General features: G+C 52.1%; 3 protein-coding genes across 5 annotated transcripts; 2 read left to right on the forward strand and 1 right to left on the reverse strand.

The window, feature by feature from the left end:
* Positions 1-310: 310 nt before the first annotated feature.
* On the reverse strand, positions 311-1044 carry Hspb9 (heat shock protein family B (small) member 9). Its single transcript, XM_021178108.3, has one exon. It carries the CDS (start codon positions 1027-1029, stop codon positions 430-432), a length of 600 nt encoding a protein of 199 aa, XP_021033767.3. The 5' UTR covers positions 1030-1044; the 3' UTR covers positions 311-429.
* A 1313-nt stretch (positions 1045-2357) lies between these two features.
* On the forward strand, positions 2358-10154 carry Kat2a (lysine acetyltransferase 2A). Of its 2 annotated transcripts, none has more exons than XM_021175619.2 (18): positions 2358-2732; positions 2877-3000; positions 3345-3490; positions 3594-3683; positions 3920-4101; positions 4187-4378; positions 5342-5448; positions 5643-5753; positions 5843-5982; positions 6073-6281; positions 6493-6619; positions 7857-7967; positions 8337-8480; positions 8633-8747; positions 8835-8871; positions 9060-9123; positions 9224-9308; positions 9465-10154. In XM_021175619.2, the coding sequence occupies exons 1-18, from the start codon at positions 2409-2411 to the stop codon at positions 9656-9658; spliced, it is 2502 nt and encodes an 833-aa protein (XP_021031278.1). In that variant the 5' UTR covers positions 2358-2408; the 3' UTR covers positions 9659-10154. The 2 variants fall into 2 exon arrangements, with proteins under 2 accessions (XP_021031278.1, XP_021031279.1); XM_021175620.2 differs by having other exon boundaries at positions 5846-5982.
* A 494-nt stretch (positions 10155-10648) lies between these two features.
* On the forward strand, positions 10649-21681 carry Dhx58 (DExH-box helicase 58). Of its 2 annotated transcripts, none has more exons than XM_029484186.2 (13): positions 10649-10734; positions 10836-11004; positions 11194-11422; positions 11647-11837; positions 12763-12879; positions 13402-13528; positions 13663-13854; positions 16014-16267; positions 17060-17209; positions 17301-17462; positions 18512-18702; positions 20241-20337; positions 21283-21681. In XM_029484186.2, exons 2-13 carry the CDS (start codon positions 10837-10839, stop codon positions 21466-21468), a joined length of 2064 nt encoding a protein of 687 aa, XP_029340046.1. In that variant the 5' UTR covers positions 10649-10734; position 10836; the 3' UTR covers positions 21469-21681. The 2 variants fall into 2 exon arrangements, with proteins under 2 accessions (XP_029340046.1, XP_021032256.1); XM_021176597.3 differs by having other exon boundaries at positions 11221-11422.
* The last annotated feature ends 980 nt before the right edge of the window (positions 21682-22661 follow it).

Here is a 22661-nt window from a genome sequence, read left to right on the forward strand (position 1 = left end):
AATATCTCCTCTCCCTGACGAGGAACACCGAGTACTGGTCGTAAGGCCGGTGCTACAGCCCATCACTACCTCTGTCCTTCGTGACACCTCCATGCCAGGTTCAACATTCTGAATAGCTGCTCTCTGCTGCTCCCTGCTGGAGCTATTGCTATTGGCTAAATCCATACACACCCCTAGTTTTTCTCAGGGTCAGAAACTTGATTATTGGTGTACTTACTACCACCTTGAGGTGCCTCCCCTGGTCACCCCACTCCCTACAGCTCCAACCCTTCACCCTCAGGAAAAAAAGCAGAGGGACTTAAGGCTGTTGCACACCTCGGTTTAATACATTAGGGTAGGTTGGAGTGCCTAGGGCCTCCCCTCCTGAGTCTCAGGGCCTAGTCTGTTTGGGCTTCAACTCTTCTCCCGCAGGAAGAACACTGAGAGACTTTAAGGCTTCTTCACACTTTCGTTTTTTAAGGAGCTCTTAGGCTCTCCCCTCCTGGGTTTCTGGGACTGGGCTGTTTGAGCTTCAGGGGGAGGTAGGCACTTGTTTTGTCCCCTGAGCCACAGATGGCCAGAGGGGGTCAGGCTGCAGGTCATGGCTGCAGGATCTAAGGTCGACGGGAGCTGCATTTGTCGGTGAACACTCTGCTCCATGCGGTAGCGGCCCCTGCTCGGGTCATTCGACTCGTGTTGCCGCTGGCCGGTCACCGTCAGATTCTGGCCGTCTATCCGCACCACCAAGTCCTCCGGAGCGAAACCTTGGGCATCCACCTTTATCTGGAAACTTGGTTGCTCACAGCCATTGCCCTGCACCTCATCCCTGAGCAGCCTCACCGGTAGAGTGGCCACTTGATTTCGTTCAGCAAGGGCCACGCTGGGACATCGGGAAGCTACCCGGTTTTCCCCGGGTTCGCACTGCCCGGTGGAGAAACTGCTCCCTACCCGCTGCATCCGAGAGTGCAACTGCTGCCTGAGGGCGCGAGGGCTCCCCAACCCCCCATCCGGGGCGGGTGCGAAGAGGAAGGGCCCGCCCACTCTTCCCATCCAGAAGGGCAAACGCTCTAGTCGCTCTGTCTTATCTTCCTTGCAAGCAGTGCAGCTTTTGTCCAGGACCGGCTTCTGCTTCTCCCTGGACCCTTCTCTCACATCAGAGGGCAGGAAGGACGCTGTGAAGGAACTGGATCACCTGAATGTGCGGGATTACAGCTCCATCCTGGGAGTTGATGGGATTGAGCAACGGGGTTAAAAAGGTCTGGCTTGCTCTGCCCTGCCCTGCCGGGGCCCTGCCTTTTTAAGAATCGGGCCTGGGGCAAGGAAAATTGTTCTCTGGACTAAGCCAAAAAAAGGGGGCCTTCCTGATCTTCCAGGAAGAACTATCCCTGACCTTTCACAGTCTACCTCTACAATGGGAAGAAACTGTCTATTTCTCTGGCTCCCCCCCCCCCCCCACTAAGGAATGGGATGGAAGGGTATGAGGTCAGGAATCCTCTCTAGCTTCAAAACTGGCTAGGCAAGCCAGAAGTGGGGACCACCCCCTACCCTCCGCATCTTCAGTGTTGGTCTCTCTGGTTCTTTAGTTCTCAGCACACACACACACACACCCTCCCCCCACCTCTCTTTCCTGCCCACTCCCAACACACACACAAATGCCCGTGCATGAACACACATTCAGCAGCAGCATAGCCCACAACTATGTCTCTTTGTTCTTTTGAAAATAAAACCGTTTCTGTTTAACAGCAACCCAAGTATAGAAAAAGCTGATTGTCACTGGGCAGTGGTGGTGCATGCCTTTAATTCCAGCACTTGGGAGGCAGAGACAGGCGGATTTCTGAGTTCGAGGTCAGCCTGGTCTACAGAGTGAGTTCCAGGACAGCCAGGGCTTCACAGAGAAACCCTGTCTCGAAAAACAAAAAGACAAAAACTGATTGTTAAAGTTGATTCATATGTGTGAACACCACAGTACAAATAGTAGAATTAATGTTACATTTCATCTCTATTGTAGCTGCAAGCCTTAGCCGGCAGCCACAATGGGGCAGACTTTTGCAATGTGGGAGCCAACCTCAGGCCCAGGCCTGTTCTTCCACCTATGGACTTTAAAAGGGCAGCATCCACAAATCCTCCAGACTGCCAGTGTTCTGGGATGCCTCTTGTTCCCAAGAGGATAGTAATTGTCACTATCTCGGATGGCTTAAAATAGATTAGAATGAAGTAATGGTCAAACCTAGGATGCTCAACCAAGCGACATTTGGTTGTCTGGAACCAAGAAAAAAAAGAAAAGTCTGGACGGCCAAAGGATGGGAAGCGGCAAAGGAAGACTACGACTCCCATCGTGCGCCGGGGCCGCGACGCCTGCGCACTGTGCGCCGGTTGCCCATGCGGCCCTAGGGCTGGGAGCGCGGCGCCGCTCCGCTGCGGGGGAGGCCATGGCGGAACCTTCCCAGGCCCCAAACCCGGTCCCGGCAGCGCAGTCCCGGCCCCTTCAGTCCCCAGCCCCTGCCCCAACTTCGACTCCTGCGCCCAGTCCGGCTTCAGCCTCCACTCCGGCTCCGACTCCGGCACCAGCCCCTGCCCCAGCTGCAGCCCCAGCTGGGAGCACAGGGACTGGGGGGGCCGGGGTAGGAAGTGGGGGGGATCCGGCTCGACCTGGCCTGAGCCAGCAGCAGCGCGCTAGCCAGAGGAAAGCGCAAGTCCGGGGTCTGCCGCGTGCCAAGAAGCTTGAGAAACTAGGGGTCTTCTCAGCTTGCAAGGTGGGGGCGGGGCCTAGGGCGAAAGGGGCGGGGCTTGGGGCATCCAAGGGCTGGGGTGGGAATGGGGGGCGAAGCTCTAGCCATAGAGCCGCTCTTGCGCTTGGGATGCAGTCAGCATCAGGGGACTGATCCTTCCGCCTCCAGGCCAATGAAACCTGCAAGTGTAATGGCTGGAAAAACCCCAAGCCCCCCACCGCACCCCGCATGGACCTCCAGCAGCCAGCTGCCAACCTGAGCGAGTTGTGCCGTAGCTGTGAGCACCCCTTGGGTAAGGCAGGCACCATCTTTGGAGCTGGGGCGGAGAGCAGGAGCCAGGTCCTGTTTGAACAGGGTGACATAAGTACCACAGAGCTTCTTAGAGAAACCAGAAACCTTCTAAGGAAATATTGGGTAGGGAATAAATGTGAATGTCCCATGGAAGGAAAAAAGGAGATCTGCCTTGGTAGCAGGGAGCTACCAAGGGCTGATGGGAGAACTGAGAACACTGGGTCTCCCTGTCTGTCAAGAATTGGAGAATCAAGGGTGTGTCTCTGGCTAGTTCAGAGGAGGTACAGGAATCAAGCCCCGTGGAGCTCTTCTGTTCTTCCCAGCCCTAATGCAACCATCTTGCAGCGGACCATGTGTCCCACCTGGAGAATGTGTCAGAGGACGAGATTAACCGGCTCTTGGGAATGGTAGTAGATGTAGAAAATCTGTTCATGTCTGTTCACAAGGAAGAGGACACAGACACCAAACAAGTCTATTTCTACCTCTTCAAGGTGAGTTCTCACAGAGTAAAGATGGTGAAGCTTTGGTGTGTGTTGGGGATCCTGCTCTCTGAGCTCTGCTACTCCTGTTTTTCCCCATCCCTCTTCCTTACAGCTCTTGCGGAAGTGCATCCTGCAGATGACACGGCCAGTGGTGGAGGGGTCTCTAGGCAGCCCCCCATTTGAGAAGCCTAACATTGAACAGGTAGGACGGGCATGTAGCAGGATTAAAGGCGACTTAAGAGGGTGGACAGTCTGGTTTATTTCCTCAAGCAGAGAACAGGAGAGAGGTTCGAGGAAGGGACATGATGTTTGCTGACCTCAGAGTGGGTGTGGAAGTTGGAAGGGTCAGAGGTTCTCTTCACAGAGTCCCTCCTATTTGACATGCCTCTGTTGGCTGTCCACACCTCCTCCTGATTTTGTCCCCTCCTTACTCCTCAGGGTGTACTGAACTTTGTGCAGTACAAATTTAGCCACCTGGCCCCCCGAGAGCGCCAGACAATGTTTGAGCTCTCAAAGATGTTCCTGCTCTGCCTTAACTACTGGAAGCTGGAGACCCCTGCTCAATTCCGGCAGCGGTCCCAGTCTGAGGATGTCGCTACCTACAAAGTCAATTATACCAGGTAAGCCCAGGCAGGGCCTTACAGGGAAGGCTTGCACAGCCAGTCTGGTGGTCTCCACCCTCACCTGCCGCTCCACCTCCCCCAGATGGCTCTGTTACTGCCACGTGCCCCAGAGCTGCGACAGCCTCCCCCGCTACGAGACCACCCACGTGTTTGGCCGAAGCCTTCTGCGGTCCATTTTCACTGTCACCCGCCGGCAGCTACTGGAAAAATTTCGGGTGGAGAAGGACAAACTGGTGCCTGAGAAGAGGACCCTCATCCTCACTCACTTCCCCAAGTAAGGCTCAGTCTGGCCTCCTGGGATTTTACCCCAAATTCATGTCCTTGCTGTTGTCCCCTTTTTTCCAGGAAGGCTTCCTGGATTGGTCCCTCCTCTCCCTCCATGGGCCTTCTGGGATCTGGGTGTCTACCTGGCAGATTTGCCCATGGCCCAGAAGCTACTTGCTAGTATGTGCTAGTCTGGGGATGGCAGGTACATGGCCCAAGCTAACGCTACACTCTTTCAGCCCCCTGATAGATAGATTGTTACTAATAGTTTCCTCTGGGTGTGTAGATACCACCCCAGAGCCCCTCCTACCACAGTGCTCTGAGAAGTCTAGAGTTTCCTTTTTTTGTTTGTTTGTTTTTTTGTTTTTTTCCAGACAGAGTTTCTCTGTATAGCCCTGGCTGTCCTGGAACTCACTTTGTAGACCAGGCTGGCCTTGAACTCAGAAATCTGCCTGTCTCTGCCTCTCAAGTGCTGAGATTAAAGGCGTGCGCCACCACGCCCGGCTTAGAGTTTACTTTTGAAGTGAAGCCATTACCTATCTCTGTGCCTCTGTTGTTCCACATCTTCTTCCCATTTGAATCTGGGAACAAGCATGTGGGAACAAGAGGTGACAAGATTGGCTCATTCTAGACCAATCTGATAGAGAGGGGACTAAGGCAATTCAGGTGACTGGGTGGGTGCCCTGCCTAGCCACACAGCATAGGATGGCATCCGCTCAGACCCATTCTCCTTGGCCACACATCATGACAGAATTGGGTCTCCAGTCTCAATCCTGGCTATGTCCTATCCTGAGCAGAAGGGGACCTGATCCCCACTCAACATACTAAGCCTTCTCAGACAGCAGAAGCTGCTGTCTCCTCCCACCCACTGAGAACAGGGTCTGTCTGTCTGGCCTCTCATCCCTCTGGGGTCTGGCCCAGGCAACTCCTCATTGAAGGCTGGAGTTGTGGGACAGTTGTACCCTCCCTACAGATTTCTGTCCATGCTTGAGGAAGAGATCTACGGGGCAAATTCTCCCATCTGGGAGTCAGGCTTCACCATGCCACCTTCGGAGGGGACACAGCTGGTGCCCCGGCCAGGTAAGTGGCACAATAGCTCTACAGGGTCTGCTCGGCCGCCCTGGCCTGCTGCCTCTGGGATAATAGTGGTGGGGTATGGTAGCAACGGGAAGATACCTTGGGGCTCAGACTGGATGCTTCTAAAGGCCCTGCCATGCCCTCTCCGCCACACCCTCCACTTGAAGCCCCCATCCTTGATTTCCTCTCTCTTGCAGCCACGGTCAGTGCAACAGTTGTACCCAGCACACCCATCTTCAGTCCTTCCATGGGTGGAGGCAGCAACAGCTCCCTAAGCCTAGATTCCGCAGGGACTGAGCCCATGCCAGGTGGGTACTTGGCCACTGACCACTGGCCCACATTCACCCTTGCCTCCACATTTCCTGCTACCCCGGGGTGACCCTGTCATCCTCCCCAGCAGGGGAGAAGAGGAAGCTTCCCGAGAGCCTGACCCTGGAGGATGCCAAGCGGCTCCGCGTGATGGGGGACATCCCCATGGAGCTGGTCAATGAGGTCATGCTGACGATCACTGACCCCGCTGCCATGCTGGGGCCTGAGGTAGGGAGCCCAGTCTGTCGACCTGTGGGGGAGGGGATCCCCACCCCCACCCCACCCCAAGGCCCTTGCTTTGCACCTTCTCCTGCCTAGACAAGCCTGCTTTCGGCCAACGCAGCTCGAGATGAGACGGCTCGCCTGGAAGAACGGCGAGGGATCATCGAGTTCCACGTCATTGGCAACTCCCTGACGCCCAAGGCCAACCGGCGCGTGCTGCTCTGGCTCGTGGGGCTGCAGAATGTCTTTTCCCACCAGCTGCCGCGAATGCCCAAGGAATATATCGCCCGCCTCGTCTTTGACCCGTGAGTCCCTAGGGAGGACCTCAGCCCCTGAGCTGCTTCTCTTCCCATCCCACTACACCGGACACTCTCTTAATAACAGGGCTCCACCTTTCAGGGTTCCATTCCTGCCCTCTGTTCTCATCCCTAATGACACTTCCCTCTTTCAGGGCTGAGGGACCTGGGGAGCGAGGAGAGGACAGGTGAGTTCCATGACATGTCCCCTCTCTCTTAGGAAGCACAAGACCCTGGCCTTGATCAAGGATGGGCGGGTCATCGGTGGCATTTGCTTCCGCATGTTTCCCACTCAGGGCTTCACGGAAATCGTCTTCTGTGCCGTTACCTCAAATGAGCAGGTCAAGGTGAGCACAGTGCCCCTGGGCACGACCCCGTTCTGAATATGGACCAAGCCAGCCAAAATGGCAGGGTGCTGCTCTGTGCCCCAGCCCTTCTTGTATCGACCAGACATTTCCACATACTCCCACAGGGTGGCAGCTTTATCTTGATAACTGATCATTGAGAAAATACTGGTTTTAAAAAAAAAAGTACCACGCTGGGCAATGGTGGTGTATGCCTTTAATCCAAGCACTTGAGAGGCAGAGACAGGGATCTCTCCACGTTCAAGGCCAGCCTGGTCTACTGTGTGAGTTCCAGGACAGCCAGGGCTACACAGAGAAACCCTGTCCTGAGGAAACAAACAAGAAAAAGTACCCAAAGCAGCAGTGATTTTTGTTTTGTTTGTTTTGTTTTGTTCTTTTCTGATGTTGGGATAGAATGCAGGGCCCTGTGCACACTAGGCAAATGCTCTACCAGTGAGTTCTACTCCCAACAATCAATATTTTTATGTTAACCTTAGGGACTGGTTCAGAGAAGGGCTCATGTAGCCAAGTCCAGCCTTAAGCACCCTGTGTAATCCAAGGGACCTTAGACTTGTGATCCACTTCTCCTTGCCTCCAGATTGCTAGGGTTACAGGTGTGTACCACCACACCAGGTCTTATCCATTGCCAGGGATTGAACCCAGGTCTTTGTGCACTCTGAGCAGGTGTTGTACTAACTGAGCTCTACCCCAAGGCAACCACACTTTTAAAGTGACCCTTGGTTTCTTCACAGGAACATTTCCATACCTTGGGGAAGTTGATAGTCCCAGCTTCTGTCTTTTTTCACAACAAACTACTTTTGGGCTTTTCGTTCTCCTGTTTTGTGTCCTGACATGAACAGGCCTCTGTGACCCCTTTCTGCTCCCCCCCTTTATTCTAAAACCCCAGGTGTGGGGCCAACAGCGGTGTTGGGTTGGAGCCCACCTCTGCTGCATCCGTCCGTGGTCCACTGACCTCAGACTGTTCTTTGTGTAACTGGCTTTCAGGGATTTTTTTTGGGTTTTTTTGGTGTTGTTTTTCCTGTGAAGTGGGGCTTTTAATACCTGGTCGTGGGCTAACTGTCAAATGGGTCTTTGAAGACTCAAGTGCTGAGTCTGGCCCTGAGCAAGCACCTAGAAATCCTTCCCTCCCCCTCCACAAACACTGATCCTCTGATAGCCACCTGTCCTCTCTGCCTTGGCTTCCCCATCTCCTTTCCACCCTGTTCCATCTTCCCCACAGGGCTATGGCACCCACCTGATGAACCACCTAAAGGAATACCACATCAAACACAGCATCCTCTACTTTCTCACCTATGCTGACGAGTACGCCATTGGCTACTTCAAAAAGCAGGTAAGCCTTGGTCTCACCAGGCTCATACCTGCTGCCTGGGGCCCTGATTTGTGTGTGCAGCATCCAGTAGTAGAGTCCCCTGGCACCAGTGAGAAAGGGCCCACCCCTTTCTGTCTTCTCCCTACCTTTGCCACCCAGTGAAGAACAAGGCCAGGGATTGGAAGGTCCTTTGGGGGATGGCAAGAGGTGAGGAGCAGCTGGCCTGCAGCTTTTGCAGGGGCAGGGACGGTTCTCACACTGCTACCCTGATGTTCAGAGATACAGGAAGAGACGCACTATGTGCTGTCTTCTCAGTCAATCCTGGAGAAGTGGCTGTGAACGTTAGCGAGTCCTTGCTGATGGACTGTGTTAACTCTCCACTGCATCTAGGGCTTCTCCAAAGACATCAAGGTGCCCAAGAGCCGCTATCTGGGCTACATCAAGGACTATGAAGGAGCGACGCTGATGGAGTGTGAGCTGAATCCCCGCATCCCCTACACAGAGCTGTCCCACATCATCAAGAAACAGAAAGAGGTGTGTATGTCTATGAGTGGCAGAGACAGGCCAGGTTTTAGGTTCCTGCCCTGCCTCTTAGAAAAAGCCAAAAGTAAATGTTACCATTTACTGACCATGGTCTTGGGGGTGACTGGGCCTGAGTTGGCCCCCTCAGACCCTCGCTTCCTCAGATCATCAAGAAGTTGATTGAGCGCAAACAGGCACAGATCCGCAAGGTCTACCCTGGACTCAGCTGCTTCAAAGAGGGAGTGAGGCAGATCCCGGTGGAGAGCGTCCCTGGCATTCGTGAGCAGGGGCCTTGGCTGAGAGGGCAGGGGGGCATTCTCAGGGCATGGGCAGGCATTCTGAGGGATGCTTTCTCCCCCTCTGCAGGAGAGACAGGCTGGAAGCCACTGGGAAAGGAGAAGGGGTAAGTGTCCATTCAGTCAAGGGGGAGTGACCTCAGGAATGGAGGCATGCGTGCGTGCGTGCGTGCGTGCGTGCGTGCGTGCGTGCGTGCGTGCGTGCGTGCGTGCGTGCGTGTGTGTGTGTGTGTGTGTGTGTGTGTGGTAGGGCAAGAAGGACCCAGACCGCAGCCTTGGTTTCTGTCATTTCCAGCAAGGAGCTTAAGGACCCTGATCAGCTGTATACGACCCTCAAAAACCTGCTGGCTCAGATCAAGGTGGGAGGCCAAGGTCCTCTTGTCGGTAACTGAAGTGGGTGGCCGTCTTCGGTTGGGCAGTGAACACTGGGCCTGTCCTCAGCTCCTCTGTTCTCTCTAGTCACACCCCAGTGCCTGGCCCTTCATGGAACCTGTGAAGAAGTCAGAGGCTCCTGACTACTACGAGGTTATCCGTTTCCCCATTGGTGAGGACCCTTGTACTCACTCCCCAGCCTGAGCCCCCAGTCTGACAGGGTAGCCCGACTCCTGTCTGCGCTGAGTCAGGCAACCCACCATGGTGGGCAGCCCCAGTGATAGCCCTTCACCTCTTAAAGTCATGTGCCTTCTCTCTCGTGACCCAGACCTGAAGACCATGACAGAACGGTTGCGCAGTCGCTACTACGTGACCCGGAAGCTCTTCGTCGCTGACCTGCAGCGGGTCATTGCCAACTGCCGGGAGTACAATCCCCCAGACAGCGAATACTGTCGCTGCGCCAGTGCCCTGGAGAAGTTCTTCTACTTCAAGCTCAAAGAGGGAGGGCTCATCGACAAGTAGCCCCCAGCTGGGATCCGCAACATCCACCTCCATCTCCTCAGATCCGTTTGGGTGCTCCCGGCCCCCTCTCCTGGACTCAGCTGGAGGAACTCCAGCCAGGGACCCCAGATCTTACAGACTTTCAGGCCAGCAGGCACTCACTCCCAAGCCAGCAGCTCTCTTTCCACCTTCCTTGCATCCCACCTCGGGGAGATGTCTGGTCTGGGGCCAGCCCCTTGTAAAATGTCTGGTGGCCAGGGCATGAACTGTTGGTCCTTATAGAGCCATGCAGGCTGAGCATCCTGAGCCTGGTCCCCATCCATGCCTGTTTCCCAGGGCCAGGACTATTCAGTGAGTAGGCTTCACATGGAAACAGCCCAGACCGGAGGAACCATGAGGGGCCTTGGCTCATCCTACACTGTTGTCTATCTGTCCCCCCAGGATTGGGGGCAGGAGGACCATTCATTCCTTGGCATTAATCCCTCGGAGGGAACAATAAAGCTTTTTTTTTCCCCTGTGTGATTGTTTTTTGGGGGGGGGGGGTCCGGCTTCAGACTTAGCAGGCTGACCTTTGCTTCTCTAGTCCTGACTCTTCTAACCTGAAAGCCTAACTTCAGGCTACACTGGTGCCACTGACCCCTGCAATATATAGTGGGGTGATGAACCTGGCTGACGGCCATCCCTCACCTCCTCTGCTTCAATAACTTCCAGCCTGTCTCCCCTGCAAAGGGAAACTAAGAGCTTGTCCTTAATGCCTGCCTATTTCCTGACTCCTGGTCCAGGAAACAGGCAGCCAAGGTCAGCACCTCCAGGCCTTAAGCTCAGCCCAGATGGGCAGTGTTACTGCCAACTGAAAACAGATGAGGAAATAGAGAACCCAGGAGCAGTGACAGCCTATTCCTGTCAGCATCTCCCTTGCCAGTCTTCGATTTTTTTTTTTTTTTTTTTTGATGGCTGGGTTGGGCTCCAGCTCTGGCTGGCTCCTCCCCTTGTTTCAGTTTCATTTCTAGAGCTCCAGAAGCCTCCGCAGAGACCAGGCTAGTCTGCTGCTATTCATTTCCAAACCCCATCCTAATCCTGGCCAGTGCAGGCTCCAGGTCGGTATCTACGAGTTCTTGGCTAAGAACAGCCTCTGCAGCTTAGTGGGCTGGCTGGGAGGAAGGGGACAGTACGTGTTCTGATCTCTCTGCCATTCCAGAATGGAGCTGCGACCCTACCAGTGGGAAGTGATCTTACCTGCTCTGGAGGGCAAGAATATCATTATATGGCTGCCCACGGGTGCTGGGAAGACCCGGGCAGCTGCCTTTGTGGCCAAGAGGCATCTAGAGACGGTAGACAGAGGCAAGGTGGTGGTACTGGTCAATAGGGTGAGTGGTCTGCCCTTCCTGAAGTGGGGTCTCTTAGCTCATCTCTTCTAGATGACCGCTCTGCCAGGTCTCCTCTCCTGGGTTCAGGAGATGGCTGGTTCCTGAACCGTGTCCTGACATCTTGCGCCTCCCAGCTTCCCCCACCCCAACTCCCAACAACTGCCATTTCCCACCCCCACCCCAATCCAGGTTCTCTTCATTCCTCTTGACTCCAAGGTACACCTGGTGAACCAGCACGCTGAGGAGTTCAGGCGCATGCTGGATAAACACTGGACCGTAACAACCCTGAGTGGGGACATGGGATCCCGAGCTGGCTTTGGCCTGATGGCTCGGAGCCACGACCTGCTCATCTGCACGGCAGAGTTGTTACAGTTGGCACTCAACAGCTCTGAGGAGGATGAACACGTAGAGCTCAGAGGTGAGGGGGAAAGCCGCGACCTGCTCACAGGACGGGCTCCCGGGCAAGCAAGCCCCCTTCCTCTAGCCCAGCCTTGCTCTCATTCCTCCCTGCTCCCTGTCTGGGACCCAGCCTAAAGTAGGGAAGGGAAGAGGAACTCTTCAGAGAAGAATGAGGACTTCACGAAAGTGCTGTGAGAAAGAAGCACCAGCGGCAGCCGTCCACTGTCTCTCATGTGTCCCCAGAATTCTCGTTGATTGTGGTGGACGAGTGTCACCACACCCACAAGGACACCGTCTACAACACCATCTTGAGCCGGTACCTAGAACAGAAGCTGAAGAAGGAAGAGCCCCTCCCCCAGGTCCTGGGTCTCACAGCCTCCCCAGGCACTGGAGGGGCCACCAAGCTCCAAGGGGCCATTGATCACATCCTACAGGTCAGCTGAGCCCCTCCCACCATAGATCTTTGCTTGTCTTACCTCCCAGTCCTACTAAATATATTCTTCATACTGTGGCTATGCTGGTCTCTTCCGCTACCTTGAGCATATGAGGCTTGTGGGACCCTTTGAACTTACTACTATTCCTTTGGCCTGGAAATGCCCTTGCTTTTGAACCTCCATCAGATTCCTTTTCACCATTCAGTGATCAGCCCTGTCATTGTCACAGTCTCCCCTAGCCATCCCCACTACTCTGTCATAGAGCTAGTTTTAATTATTTTTGGAGTTCGTTCGTGCTATAAACTGGAAGCTGTTTGACCTGGGAACTATGAAAATGGGAACTGCTTTTTCTTTCGTTCTTTCAAGATTTATCATGCCTACAGCATTCTGCCTGCAGGTATGCCTACAGGCCAGAAGAGGGCACCAGATCTCATTAGAGATGGTCATGAACCACCATGTGGTTGCTGAGACTTAAACTCAGGATCTCTGGAAGAGCAGCAATCAACCAGTGCTCTTAACCTCTGAGTCATCTCTCCAGCCCTCTTTGCTGATATTCAATTGTTTCTTCATGGTCATTTGAATCTAAGTTCCTCTTGCTCATCAATGTGAGAGTATCAGTCACGGGATGCACTTTAGACTTTTTTTTTTTTTTGAGACAGGGTTTCTCTGTATAGTCCTAACTGTCCTGGAACTCACCTTGTGGACCAGGCTGGCCTCGAACTCAGAAATCCGCCTGCCTCTGCCTCCCAAGTGCTGGGATTAAAGGCGTGCGCCACCACACCCGGCTCACTTCAGACTTTTTGAAATGAATCCTAACTTCCAGTGGAGTGGCCCTGCCTCAGGCTTTTCTGTCCGTAGCCAGGACCCCGCCTCCCTCAAATTCTGCCTGACTCCTCTTTCCATGATGCCTTTCTGTTGCCTCTAGCTTTGTGCGAATTTGGATACGTGCCACATCATGTCGCCAAAGAATTGCTACTCCCAGCTGCTGATGCATAACCCAAAGCCCTGCAAGCAGTATGACCTCTGCCAAAGGCGCGCACAGGTGTGTGAGGGGCCACAGGGCAGGCTTGGGGTCTGGTGCCGAGTTAGAACACCTAGGCACGGGCCCTGACTCCACCTTCCCCGATTCTTGTTACTTCAGGCCCCTTGCCTATGCCTCTGTTGCTCCAACCTACCTTATCTGTGCTTTGAGGCACCCATAGCCCAAGTCCATAGCCTACTGTTCAGATTGGCTCATGGTACTGTCAAGCCACGAAGCAAGGGGATGCTTGGTGTTGAGGCTGGACCAGTTCGCATCCTTAGTACTGACACTCACTGATGTCTGTAATGACAGGGCTAACCCAGGGCTCTCGGCATCACTGTGCCCAGGCCACAAGGCAAAGGTATAGACATAGGTGAGACAATAGAAGCTGCATACAGGGATCTGATCCCTGTCTCCAGCCAGGATGCCTCACACCCAAGCCTTTGAAGTTCTCACTCTCAAGGAAGTGCACTGAGTCCTACTTAATCCTTAACCCTCCCATGAGTGTGGGAATCCCCCATCCCCTCACTTCTTCTTGTTCAGGATCCTTTTGGGGACTTGCTAAAAAAGCTTATGAACCAAATCCACCAACAACTAGAGATGCCTGACTTGAAGCAACAATTTGGGACCCAGATGTATGAGCAGCAAGTGGTACAGTTGTGCAAGGATGGTGAGAGGGGCAGCTTGCGAGCCTGTCTAGGCGGGGTGTTTGGGGGCGGAGCCTTAAGGGGCGGAGTTTCTGTCTGGGTGGACCTTTGGGGGATGGAAGAGCCTCCAAATTGACCCTGCACCTCTTTCCCGCAGCGGCAGAGGCTGGGCTCCAGGAACAGCGGGTGTATGCGCTGCATTTGCGACGCTACAATGATGCGCTATTTATCCACGATACTGTCCGTGCCCGGGACGCTCTTGACATGTTGCAAGATTTTTACGACAGAGAACGCACCACAAAAACACAGATGGTGCGTGCTGAAAGCTGGCTGCTGAAGCTGTTTGATGGTGAGGCATAACAGGGTTGGAACTGCTTGAGAGCTTAAGGTCATTTGTATCTAGGCAGCTACCAGGACCCAAGGAGAGTCCTGGGTCTCTATTTTCCTAACTAAACCAACCCTAAGGCTGCTAGTATGGCAAACTTGTTTCCTCAAGTGTGACAGTTTGCAACAAGTAAAAACGAAGTTGGGTAATTAACAGAGATATTTCAATTTCTTATTACATTGATTGATTAATTAATTGATTGGGGAGAGGAGGTGTATTGGTGTGTGTGCGCATGTGCCACAGCAGCATGGGTAGAGGTCAGAAGACAGCTTTTAGAAGTCTGTTCTCGGGGCTGGTGAGATGGCTCAGTGGGTAAGAGCACCCGACTGCTCTTCCGAAGGTCCAGAGTTCAAATCCCAGCAACCACATGGTGGCTCACAACCATCCGCAACGAGATCTGGCGCCCTCTTCTGGAATGTCTGAAGACAGCTACAGTGTACTTACATATAATAAATAAATAAGTCTTTAAAAAAAAAAAAAAAAAAAGGCGAGATGGCTCAGTGGTTAAGAGCGCCGACTGCTCTTCCAAAGGTCCAGAGTTCAAATCCCAGCAACCACATGGTGGCTCACAACCATCCATAATGAAATCTGATGCCCTCTTCTGGAGTGTCTGAAGACAGCTACAGTGTACTTACATATAATAAATAATTAAAAAAAGGGGGGGCTGAAGGGCCATATTGTACAACAGCTGTTTAAAAAAAAAAAAGGAGTCTGTTCTCTCCTGCCAGGGATCGGACTCGGACTCAGGTTGTCAGGCTTAGGAGCAAAAGCTTTTCCTTTCTGAACCATCTTGCCTGCCCACAACAAAGATAGTTTATTAGCCGGGCGAGGTGGCGCACGCCTTTAATCCCAGCACTCGGGAGGCAGAGGCAGGCGGATTTCTGAGTTCGAGGCCAGCCTGGTCTACAAAGTGAGTGCCAGGACAGCCAGGGCTACACAGAGAAACCCTGTCTCGAAAAACCAAAAAAAAAAAAAAAAAAGATAGTTTATTAAAACAAAGGGTATAACAGTACTCTCTGAGCCCCACTAGTGATATAAATAATCATACAGAGGCTTTTTTGATATTTTAACCTATTTTTAAAAAGATTTATTTATTTTATGTATGAATAGTTAGTTACACTGTAGCTGTCTTCAAACACCCCAGAAGAGGTCATCAGATCCCCATTACAGATGGTTGTGAGCCACCATGTGGATGCTGGGATTTGAACTCAGGACCTCTGGAAGAGCAGTCAGTGCTCTTAACCGCTGAGACGCCTCTCTCTCCAGATCCCACTTTTTAATATTTTAAAGCTTAGGCCTTTTAGTTAGGGCAGTCCCCATTCCCACCCCCTACCCCCCACCAGCTATCTAGCTGAACCCAATTTATCCCAGCATTGTGTCCTGCCGTGTGGCTAGCCCTCCTCTCTGCTCCCCTCTGGGCCGTTCACCTCTGTCTCTACTGCTGAATCTCTTGTGTTTCACTCTTCTCCCAGTCTCTCTTCCTCTCCCTCTCCCTTTCCTTCTCCCTCCCTCCCTCCCTCTCTAGCATGTCAGTGTGTGGGCAGGGATGGTGCTAGAGGAGCCAATAGCTCTACTTCTTGAGCTGAAGGCCCCAGAGAGAGGACTGTCTTCTGCACTGGGTGAAGCCTGAGGATAGGAGACCCCAAAGCCCACCTCCACAATGACACACTTCCCCTGATGAGGCCACACCTCCTAATAGTGCCACTCCCTAGGGCCAAGCATTCAAACACATGAATCTAAGGGGGCCAAATGGATTCCAACCACCACACCATAACTGTAAGCCTAGGATTTAGGAAGTGAAAGCAGGAGGAAGTGAGTTTTAAGGCTAGCCTGGGCTACATGAAACCCTGCCTAAAAAAAAAAATTAAAACGACAGATGCAGAGGTCCTAGTGGTGGTATTGAGGACTGCTGGTCTGGGGTCTGTGAGCGATGAATTCTATACAGAATGTCTCCTGTAAGGCTGGCCTTGAGAGTAAATGGAAATGTGTTCTTAAAGTGTGCTTAGGGAATAATAAGCGCAGGGAATAAGCAGAATCAAGTGTCCCCTCCGCCAACAACTCTGTCCTGCGAGCACCCTGTCTACCCATGCCTGAGCCCTGTGCCTCTGTTTTGGTGTTTTCAGACCATAAAAATTTGCTGGGCCAGCTAGCAGCTTGGGGTCCTGAGAACCCGAAGTTGGAGATGCTGGAAAGGATCTTACTGAAGCAGTTTGGGAGTCCTGGCCACACTCGGGGTATCATCTTCACCAGAACCCGTCAGACTGCTTCCTCCCTCCTGCTCTGGCTTCAGCAGCAGCCTTGCCTACAGACTGTGGGCATCAAGCCGCAGATGCTGATCGGAGCAGGGAACACAAGCCAGAGCACACACATGACCCAGGTGTTGGGCCGTGGCTGGAGGCAGGGCAGAAAGGGGAACAGGGTTTTCCATACAGAGATAGCAGAGTTCTGGGGAAGAGGGATTGAATCTTCCTAGACAAGAGACCAGAGAGCTGGGATTAAACAGAGACACTTGCCGGGCGTGGTGGCGCACACCTTTAATCCCAGCACTTGAGAGACAGAGACAGGTGAATTTCTGAGTTCGAGGCCAGCCTGGTCTACAGAGTGAGTTCCAGGACAGCCAGGGCTACACAGAGAAACCCTGTCTCGCAAAACCAAACCAACCAAACAAACAAACAGAGACACTCCCTACCACCACCCTCTTTCGCTTAAGTTTTCCCATGCCTAAAGTCCCAGGGGATGGAGTAGCAGGGACCCAAGGGCCTGTAGAAAAAAAAAAAATGAATATGGGATCCCTTATGGGGGATAGGGGTTAGGCAGGGACTTTTAGAGGTCACTAGGGAAGGGGTCTAGTAGGATGCTTGCCTCACAAGCACAGAGCCATAAGCCAGGTGTGGGCCAGGTGTGGTAGTGTGTTGTAATCCCAGCACTCAGAAGATGACAGATGGAGGCAATAGACCCAGAGGGTCAAGGTGGTTCTTGTCTATAACAGCAAGTTCAAGGCCAGTTTAGGATATTTGAAGAATCTGTCTTTTATAAGGGAGGGAGGGAAAAGTGTCCTAGGGATTACAGGTCACTAGGAAAGGCCAGTATGATCTTGGGGATAACCTTGGGACAGACTGGGACTCGGGGTTCCCGTAAACCTTTTCTTTCCCCCTGAACCCTCCAACAGAAAGACCAGCAGGAAGTGATCCAGGAGTTCAGGGATGGTATCCTGAGCCTTCTAGTAGCCACAAGTGTGGCAGAGGAGGGGCTGGATATCGCTCAGTGCAATGTGGTGGTGCGCTATGGGCTCCTGACCAATGAGATCTCCATGGTCCAGGTACACTTAAGCCCTGCTCCCCACTGCAGCCCTGGAAGGATCCCGTATGGATCCCAGCCCACACCTCCCTCACCTTTGTCATTTTTCTCAGGCCCGGGGTCGTGCTCGAGCTGGTCAGAGTGTGTACTCCTTCCTGGCTACAGAGGGCAGTCGGGAGATGAAGCGGGAGCTAACCAATGAGGCTCTGGAGGTGCTGATGGAGAAGGCGGTGGCGGCTGTACAGAAGATGGACCCTGATGAGTTCAAGGCCAAGGTCAGGGGCAGCCTGCAGCAGCCTCTGAGAGCCTGAGGCTCTGACTGCATCCACACACTCCTGGGGTCCCCTCCAGAATCACTTAGGGAACTTTTATACCAGGCAGAGAAAGATCAAGGCCATGGTAACTGTTGCCAGGGAAGGCGATGCCTGTCCTCTGCATGACCTTAGAAAACAGGCCTTGTCCCAGGTGTGCCCATATCCTTGGTTACAACAGCAAGTTGGAGGCCAGCCTGAATTATGTGAGGGTGCTGGGGGAAAGGGCTGGGGGACGGAAACAGATACTTTGTGAATTTGTGAGAGTCGTTCTGGAAATAGACAGAAGGAAACAAAAACACACGTGGTAGGTAAGACCCGGACAGATAATGTACTAATCTCAGAAGCAGCATCTAAACCATTTTCTTTAGTGCTGTTGCCTTAGCATAATGCTGTCCCATGATAGATTTAAAAACAAACAGACAGACAAACAGCCGGGCAGTGGTGGCGCACTCTTAATCCCAGCGCTTGGGAAGCAGAGGCAGGTGGTTGAACTCAGATTTCAAGGCCAGCCTGGTCTACAGAGTGAGTTCCAGGACAGCCAGGGCTACACAGAGAAACCCTGTCTCGAAAAACAAAAACAAAAACAAAAAATCCATAAAAAACAACAAAAAAAGAAGATAAAAACAAACAAACAAAAAAAGCTATGCATGACATTTTTTAAAGGGTGAATACAACACAACATTAACAGGAACGGGGAGATGACTCAGTCAGTCGAGGGTCACACAAGCACAAGGACCTGAATTCCAAGTCCAGTAAAAGTCTGGGCATAGCAATGTGTTTCTGTGATCTTAACTCTGGGAAGACAGACAGAAGGATTTCTGGGCTTGCTGGCCAGCCAGCTTATCTGCGACAGGGAGCTTCAGGTTCAGTGAGAGACCCTGTCTCAAAAAACAAGTCCCTTCTGGGTCCGGGTACAAATGATCTGGGGTCTTTGGGAACTCTGAGAGCTTTCCTGAGGTTGGGTCTCTTGGTGTCCATGTCCAAGTCCTGTCCCCCGACCTCTTCTCCAGATCCGGGACTTGCAGCAAGCATCTCTCCTTAAGCGGGCAGCGCGAGCGGCCCATCGGGAGACCCAGCAGGGGCAGTTCCTACCAGAGCAAGTGCAACTTCTCTGCATCAACTGTATGGTGGCCGTGGGCTACGGGAGCGACCTGCGGAAAGTGGAGGGCACCCACCACGTCAATGTGAACCCCAACTTCTCGTGAGAGCCATGGGAGGGCTTGCAGGATGCAGAAGGGCTTTTTACTGGGTGCGGCAAGCTAAAAAGTGTTTTAGCAAGCAGGTTTTATCCCCAACCCCATTCCACAGCCCACAAGTGAGGAAGAAGAGGAGTGGTGTCTTGCTTAAGCTCCCAAAGCCATTCTGTGATTGAAAGAGAACTGGAATTTAGGATACAAAGAATTTAGCCATGACCTGAGTCCTTGACCCTACCCACTCTCAGGATATCAAGAAAAGTTTAACTGTCAGGTGAGGTGGCCTGTCTATGCTACTCAGTAGGCTAGGGAGAATTTTTTTCTTTTTGTTTTTGGAGACAGGGTTTCTCTGTATAGCCCTGGCTATCCTGGAACTCACTTAGTAGACCAGGCTGGCCTGGAACTCAGAAATCCGCCTGTCTCTGCCTCCTGAGTGCTGGGATTAAAGGCGTGTGCCACCACGCCTGGCTTAGGGAGAATTATTTGAGTCTAGGAGGTCCAAGTCAGCCAGAGCAACAGAAAGGCCTCCATCTTAAAAGAAAAAGAAAAAAAAAAAGAGCTGCTGTTATGATGTGTGGTACTCTGTGTGCTTAACTAGGATGGGTGTGATGTGTTTATAGTTGCAGTACCAGGGAAGTAAGAGTTCAAGGTGTCACCCACCTTAGCTACACAGAGCATTCCATGTCAGGCTAGACTCAAAAAGAGAAGGGACCTGATCTTCATTGTGAGTTTCAGGATAGCCAGGACTACATAGAAAGACCCTGTCTCAAAAAAAAGAGAGGGGGATGGTGAAGGGGGAGAGCTAGGGCCCTGAGTTGGATCCTGAGCAACTGGGTGTGGTCCAAACCTGAAATCCATCACTTAGGTGATGACAGAGGCAGTAGGATCAGCAATTGGGTCATGGTTACCCTCGGGTGCCTAGCGAGTTGGAGGCCATCTTGGGCTACGTGAGACCCTGTCTCACAATCCAGATGGCCTGAGCTTGATCCCCACATCCCATGGTAGAAGGAGAGAGAGGCTCCTCAAAATTATCTTCTGACTTCCACAGGAGCATGGTGGTACCCACAAACACACAAAATCAAACAGCTCCAGCTCTCCCTCTCCTGCTGAGCCGCCCCCATCCTGCCTCCTAACCAGTCACCTTACTTCTGCTCATAACATTCATTAAGTAACTATTTATTAGACACCTCCTGTGTGTCAGGCCACAGTGGCAAAGTTCTTCACACCGGTTCTGAGAGACCATGTCACCTAGGTAGGAGAAGGAGGGTGATGGGGTTTAAACACGGGAAATGAGTCTAGGCAGAAGTGAGAGAGCATAATGATGGCAGGGATGGGGTTCAGGATCCAAGGATGTTCTTTGGATGCAGGAATAGGGTGTGGACAGGGCAGGCCAATCCTCCTGGGGAGTAGAGTTCCTGATTCTGGAAAATTCTCGATCTTGACAGGCAGAAAGGCCAGATGTCTTGGGAGAGACTCAGGCAGTTACAGGGCATGGAATCTGGGGTTCAGGGGCTCCAGAGGGCTCTGTCTACTCCATCCTTTCTAGGGTCTATTATACCACCTCTCAGAACCCTGTGGTCATTAACAAGGTCTTTAAGGACTGGAGACCTGGAGGAACCATCAGGTGCAGTAACTGTGGGGAGGTAAGTAAGAGCCCTCAGCCCTGGACTCCAGAGGCCCTTGGTTTGGGAAAGGAGGCCTAGCTGCACCTTCCAGTTATCACCCCAGGTGGGAACCACACCTGCTCTGGGAGACCCTCCGTCCTTCTGTCCGAGAGACCCGCCGTCTGTCCTGTAGTCCCCTGTAGCTTGACCTTTTTACTATTTTGCAGGTTCCTTTTTCTTCCACCCTTCTTCGCTTCTTTATTCACCCTTTCAAGCCCCTAACCCTCAGTAGGAGAGAAAAAAAGGAGAGGGGGAAGGGGGCGACATTATTGGTAGAAAACTTCCTGATGATTTGGGGCATCGAGTTCCTTGGGGCCAGTATGATCTTCACTGTCAGGATATCTAAGTTCTTCTTTTCATCTCTTTGTACCCGATGCAACCAACATCATCCAACCACCAACTAGCCTCTTCTATCTTTTTTTTTTTTTTTTTTTTTTTTTTTTTTTTTTTTTGGTTTTTCAAGACAGGGTTTCTCAGTATAGCCCTGGCTGTCCTGGAACTCACTTTGTAGACCAGGCTGGCCTCGAACTCAGAAATCCGCCTGCCTCTGCCTCCCGAGTGCTGGGATTAAAGGCATGCGCCACCACGCCCGGCTCTAGCCTCTTCTATCTTTGCTCTAGCACTTATACACCCTCTGAAGGGTCCCCAGACTTCCAGACGTCAAAAACAGGCCCTTGCTAGAGCACCAAGCAAATCACTGTCATTTGCTGTGGACAATCCAAGGCCGCCCCATATTACACACCTGGGATTAAAATTAAAACACTCTCGTGTATCTGTGTTTTTAAAGAAACCAAAAATTTCATTATAGTCCTGTCTTAGGGAGCCTACTACATGGTGGCCTCTGGTGGTAGATACGGGGCTGGTCATCACAGAAGTCCAGTTTAAGGATAGAAAGCCACGTGCTTCCATCTGTTCCACCATCAGGTCTGGGGCTTCCAGATGATCTACAAATCAGTGACCTTGCCAGTGCTCAAAATCAGAAGCATGCTACTGGAAACACCTCGAGGGAAGATCCAGGCCAAAAAGTGGTCCCGGGTGCCTTTCTCCATACCTGTCTTCGATATCCTGCAGGACTGCACCCAAAGCCTGTCCGAGCTCTCGCTGGACTGACCCCCTTGTGACTGCAGTACCTAGGTCAAACTGCAGGGGGCAGGAGAGTCCAGCGATCCATTGGATGGAGTTGGAAGATGGATGCAGGAGGATTGATACGCCATGATGTTCTAAGAACTACAACATCCCTCCCTTGCCCAAGCACCTTGTAGGTTTTGGTTTTGGTTTTTCTTTTTGAGGCTCTTCATAAATTAAAAGTGTAAGTAGAGAATATGTAACGGCTTTTATTTTGAAGTGTAATTGATGGAAAATAAGCCGCATTAGTGTGCCATGCCTCCTCCTAGTCAAGAGATGAACACACCCTCGCAAACATCTTGGTTTCCACTGTAAGGCCTATCTTGTACCCCTCTTTGCACACTTACCTGCTTGAGCACATTTGAATGTTAAAATATTTCCCTTTGGACTAGAGATGAAGCTGAGTGTCACAGTGCTTGCCTACCGTGGACAAAGCCCAGGGTTTGATGTCCAGAACTGCATAAGCCAGCATGGCAGGGGAGTGCCTACCTGGAATCTAAACACTGGAAGGGTAGAGACAGGAGGATGCTCTGATGAGATCGTTCACTGGGTAAAGTATTGCCTGACTGACTGAGTTCAATCCCCAGGACCAACTTGGTAGAAGGTGAGGGCCACCAACTTGTTTCTCTGACCTCCTCCCATACACCCTAGTGCAGTCATAAATACTCAAGCACACACACACACACACACACTCTCTGGCACACACATGCACACACAATGAATAATAACTGTAGCTAAGGTAAGTTTAAGGCCATCCTTGGCTACATTGTATGTTTGAGGTCGGCCTGGGGTTGTCTCAAAAAAAAAAGAAAGAAAGAAAGAAAAGGAAGGAAGGAAGGAAGAAAAAGAAAAAAGAAATGAAAAGAAAAATATCTTCTGTGTCTGTCCAATTCTCATGTAACTCACCAGCAGGATAAATCTGAGGTACCCAAGACAGGGTTCACAGGCCGAGAACACACCTATCACAGACGCGGCTCTGGGTTTCATTCCTAGATCTAAAAAGCTTAAATTTGAGGCTCTTTAAGAATGTAAAGTCCTGCCGGGCGTGGTGGCGCACGCCTTTAATCCCAGCACTCGGGAGGCAGAGGCAGGCGGATTTCTGAGTTCGAGACCAGCCTGGTCTACAAAGTGAGTGCCAGGACAGCCAGGGCTACACAGAGAAACCCTGTCTCGAAAAA

Source organism: Mus caroli, unplaced genomic scaffold, assembly GCF_978045245.1.
Source record: "Mus caroli unplaced genomic scaffold, Mus_caroli_1 scaffold_13, whole genome shotgun sequence".
Taxonomy (NCBI): Eukaryota; Metazoa; Chordata; class Mammalia; order Rodentia; family Muridae; genus Mus; species Mus caroli.

Coding starts and splice junctions, on each gene's coding strand:
- Dhx58 (XM_029484186.2), top strand. CDS start 10,837: ATGGAGCTGCGACCCTACCAGTGGGAAGTGATCTTACCTGCTCTGGAG. Junction 11,423..11,646: donor TGAACACGTAGAGCTCAGAG/GTGAGGGGGAAA, acceptor ATGTGTCCCCAG/AATTCTCGTTGATTGTGGTG. Junction 13,529..13,662: donor GGTACAGTTGTGCAAGGATG/GTGAGAGGGGCA, acceptor TCTTTCCCGCAG/CGGCAGAGGCTGGGCTCCAG.
- Hspb9 (XM_021178108.3), bottom strand. CDS start 1,029: ATGGGAAGAGTGGGCGGGCCCTTCCTCTTCGCACCCGCCCCGGATGGG.
- Kat2a (XM_021175619.2), top strand. CDS start 2,409: ATGGCGGAACCTTCCCAGGCCCCAAACCCGGTCCCGGCAGCGCAGTCC. Junction 5,983..6,072: donor CTGCCATGCTGGGGCCTGAG/GTAGGGAGCCCA, acceptor TCTCCTGCCTAG/ACAAGCCTGCTTTCGGCCAA. Junction 8,748..8,834: donor GGAGAGCGTCCCTGGCATTC/GTGAGCAGGGGC, acceptor CCCCCTCTGCAG/GAGAGACAGGCTGGAAGCCA.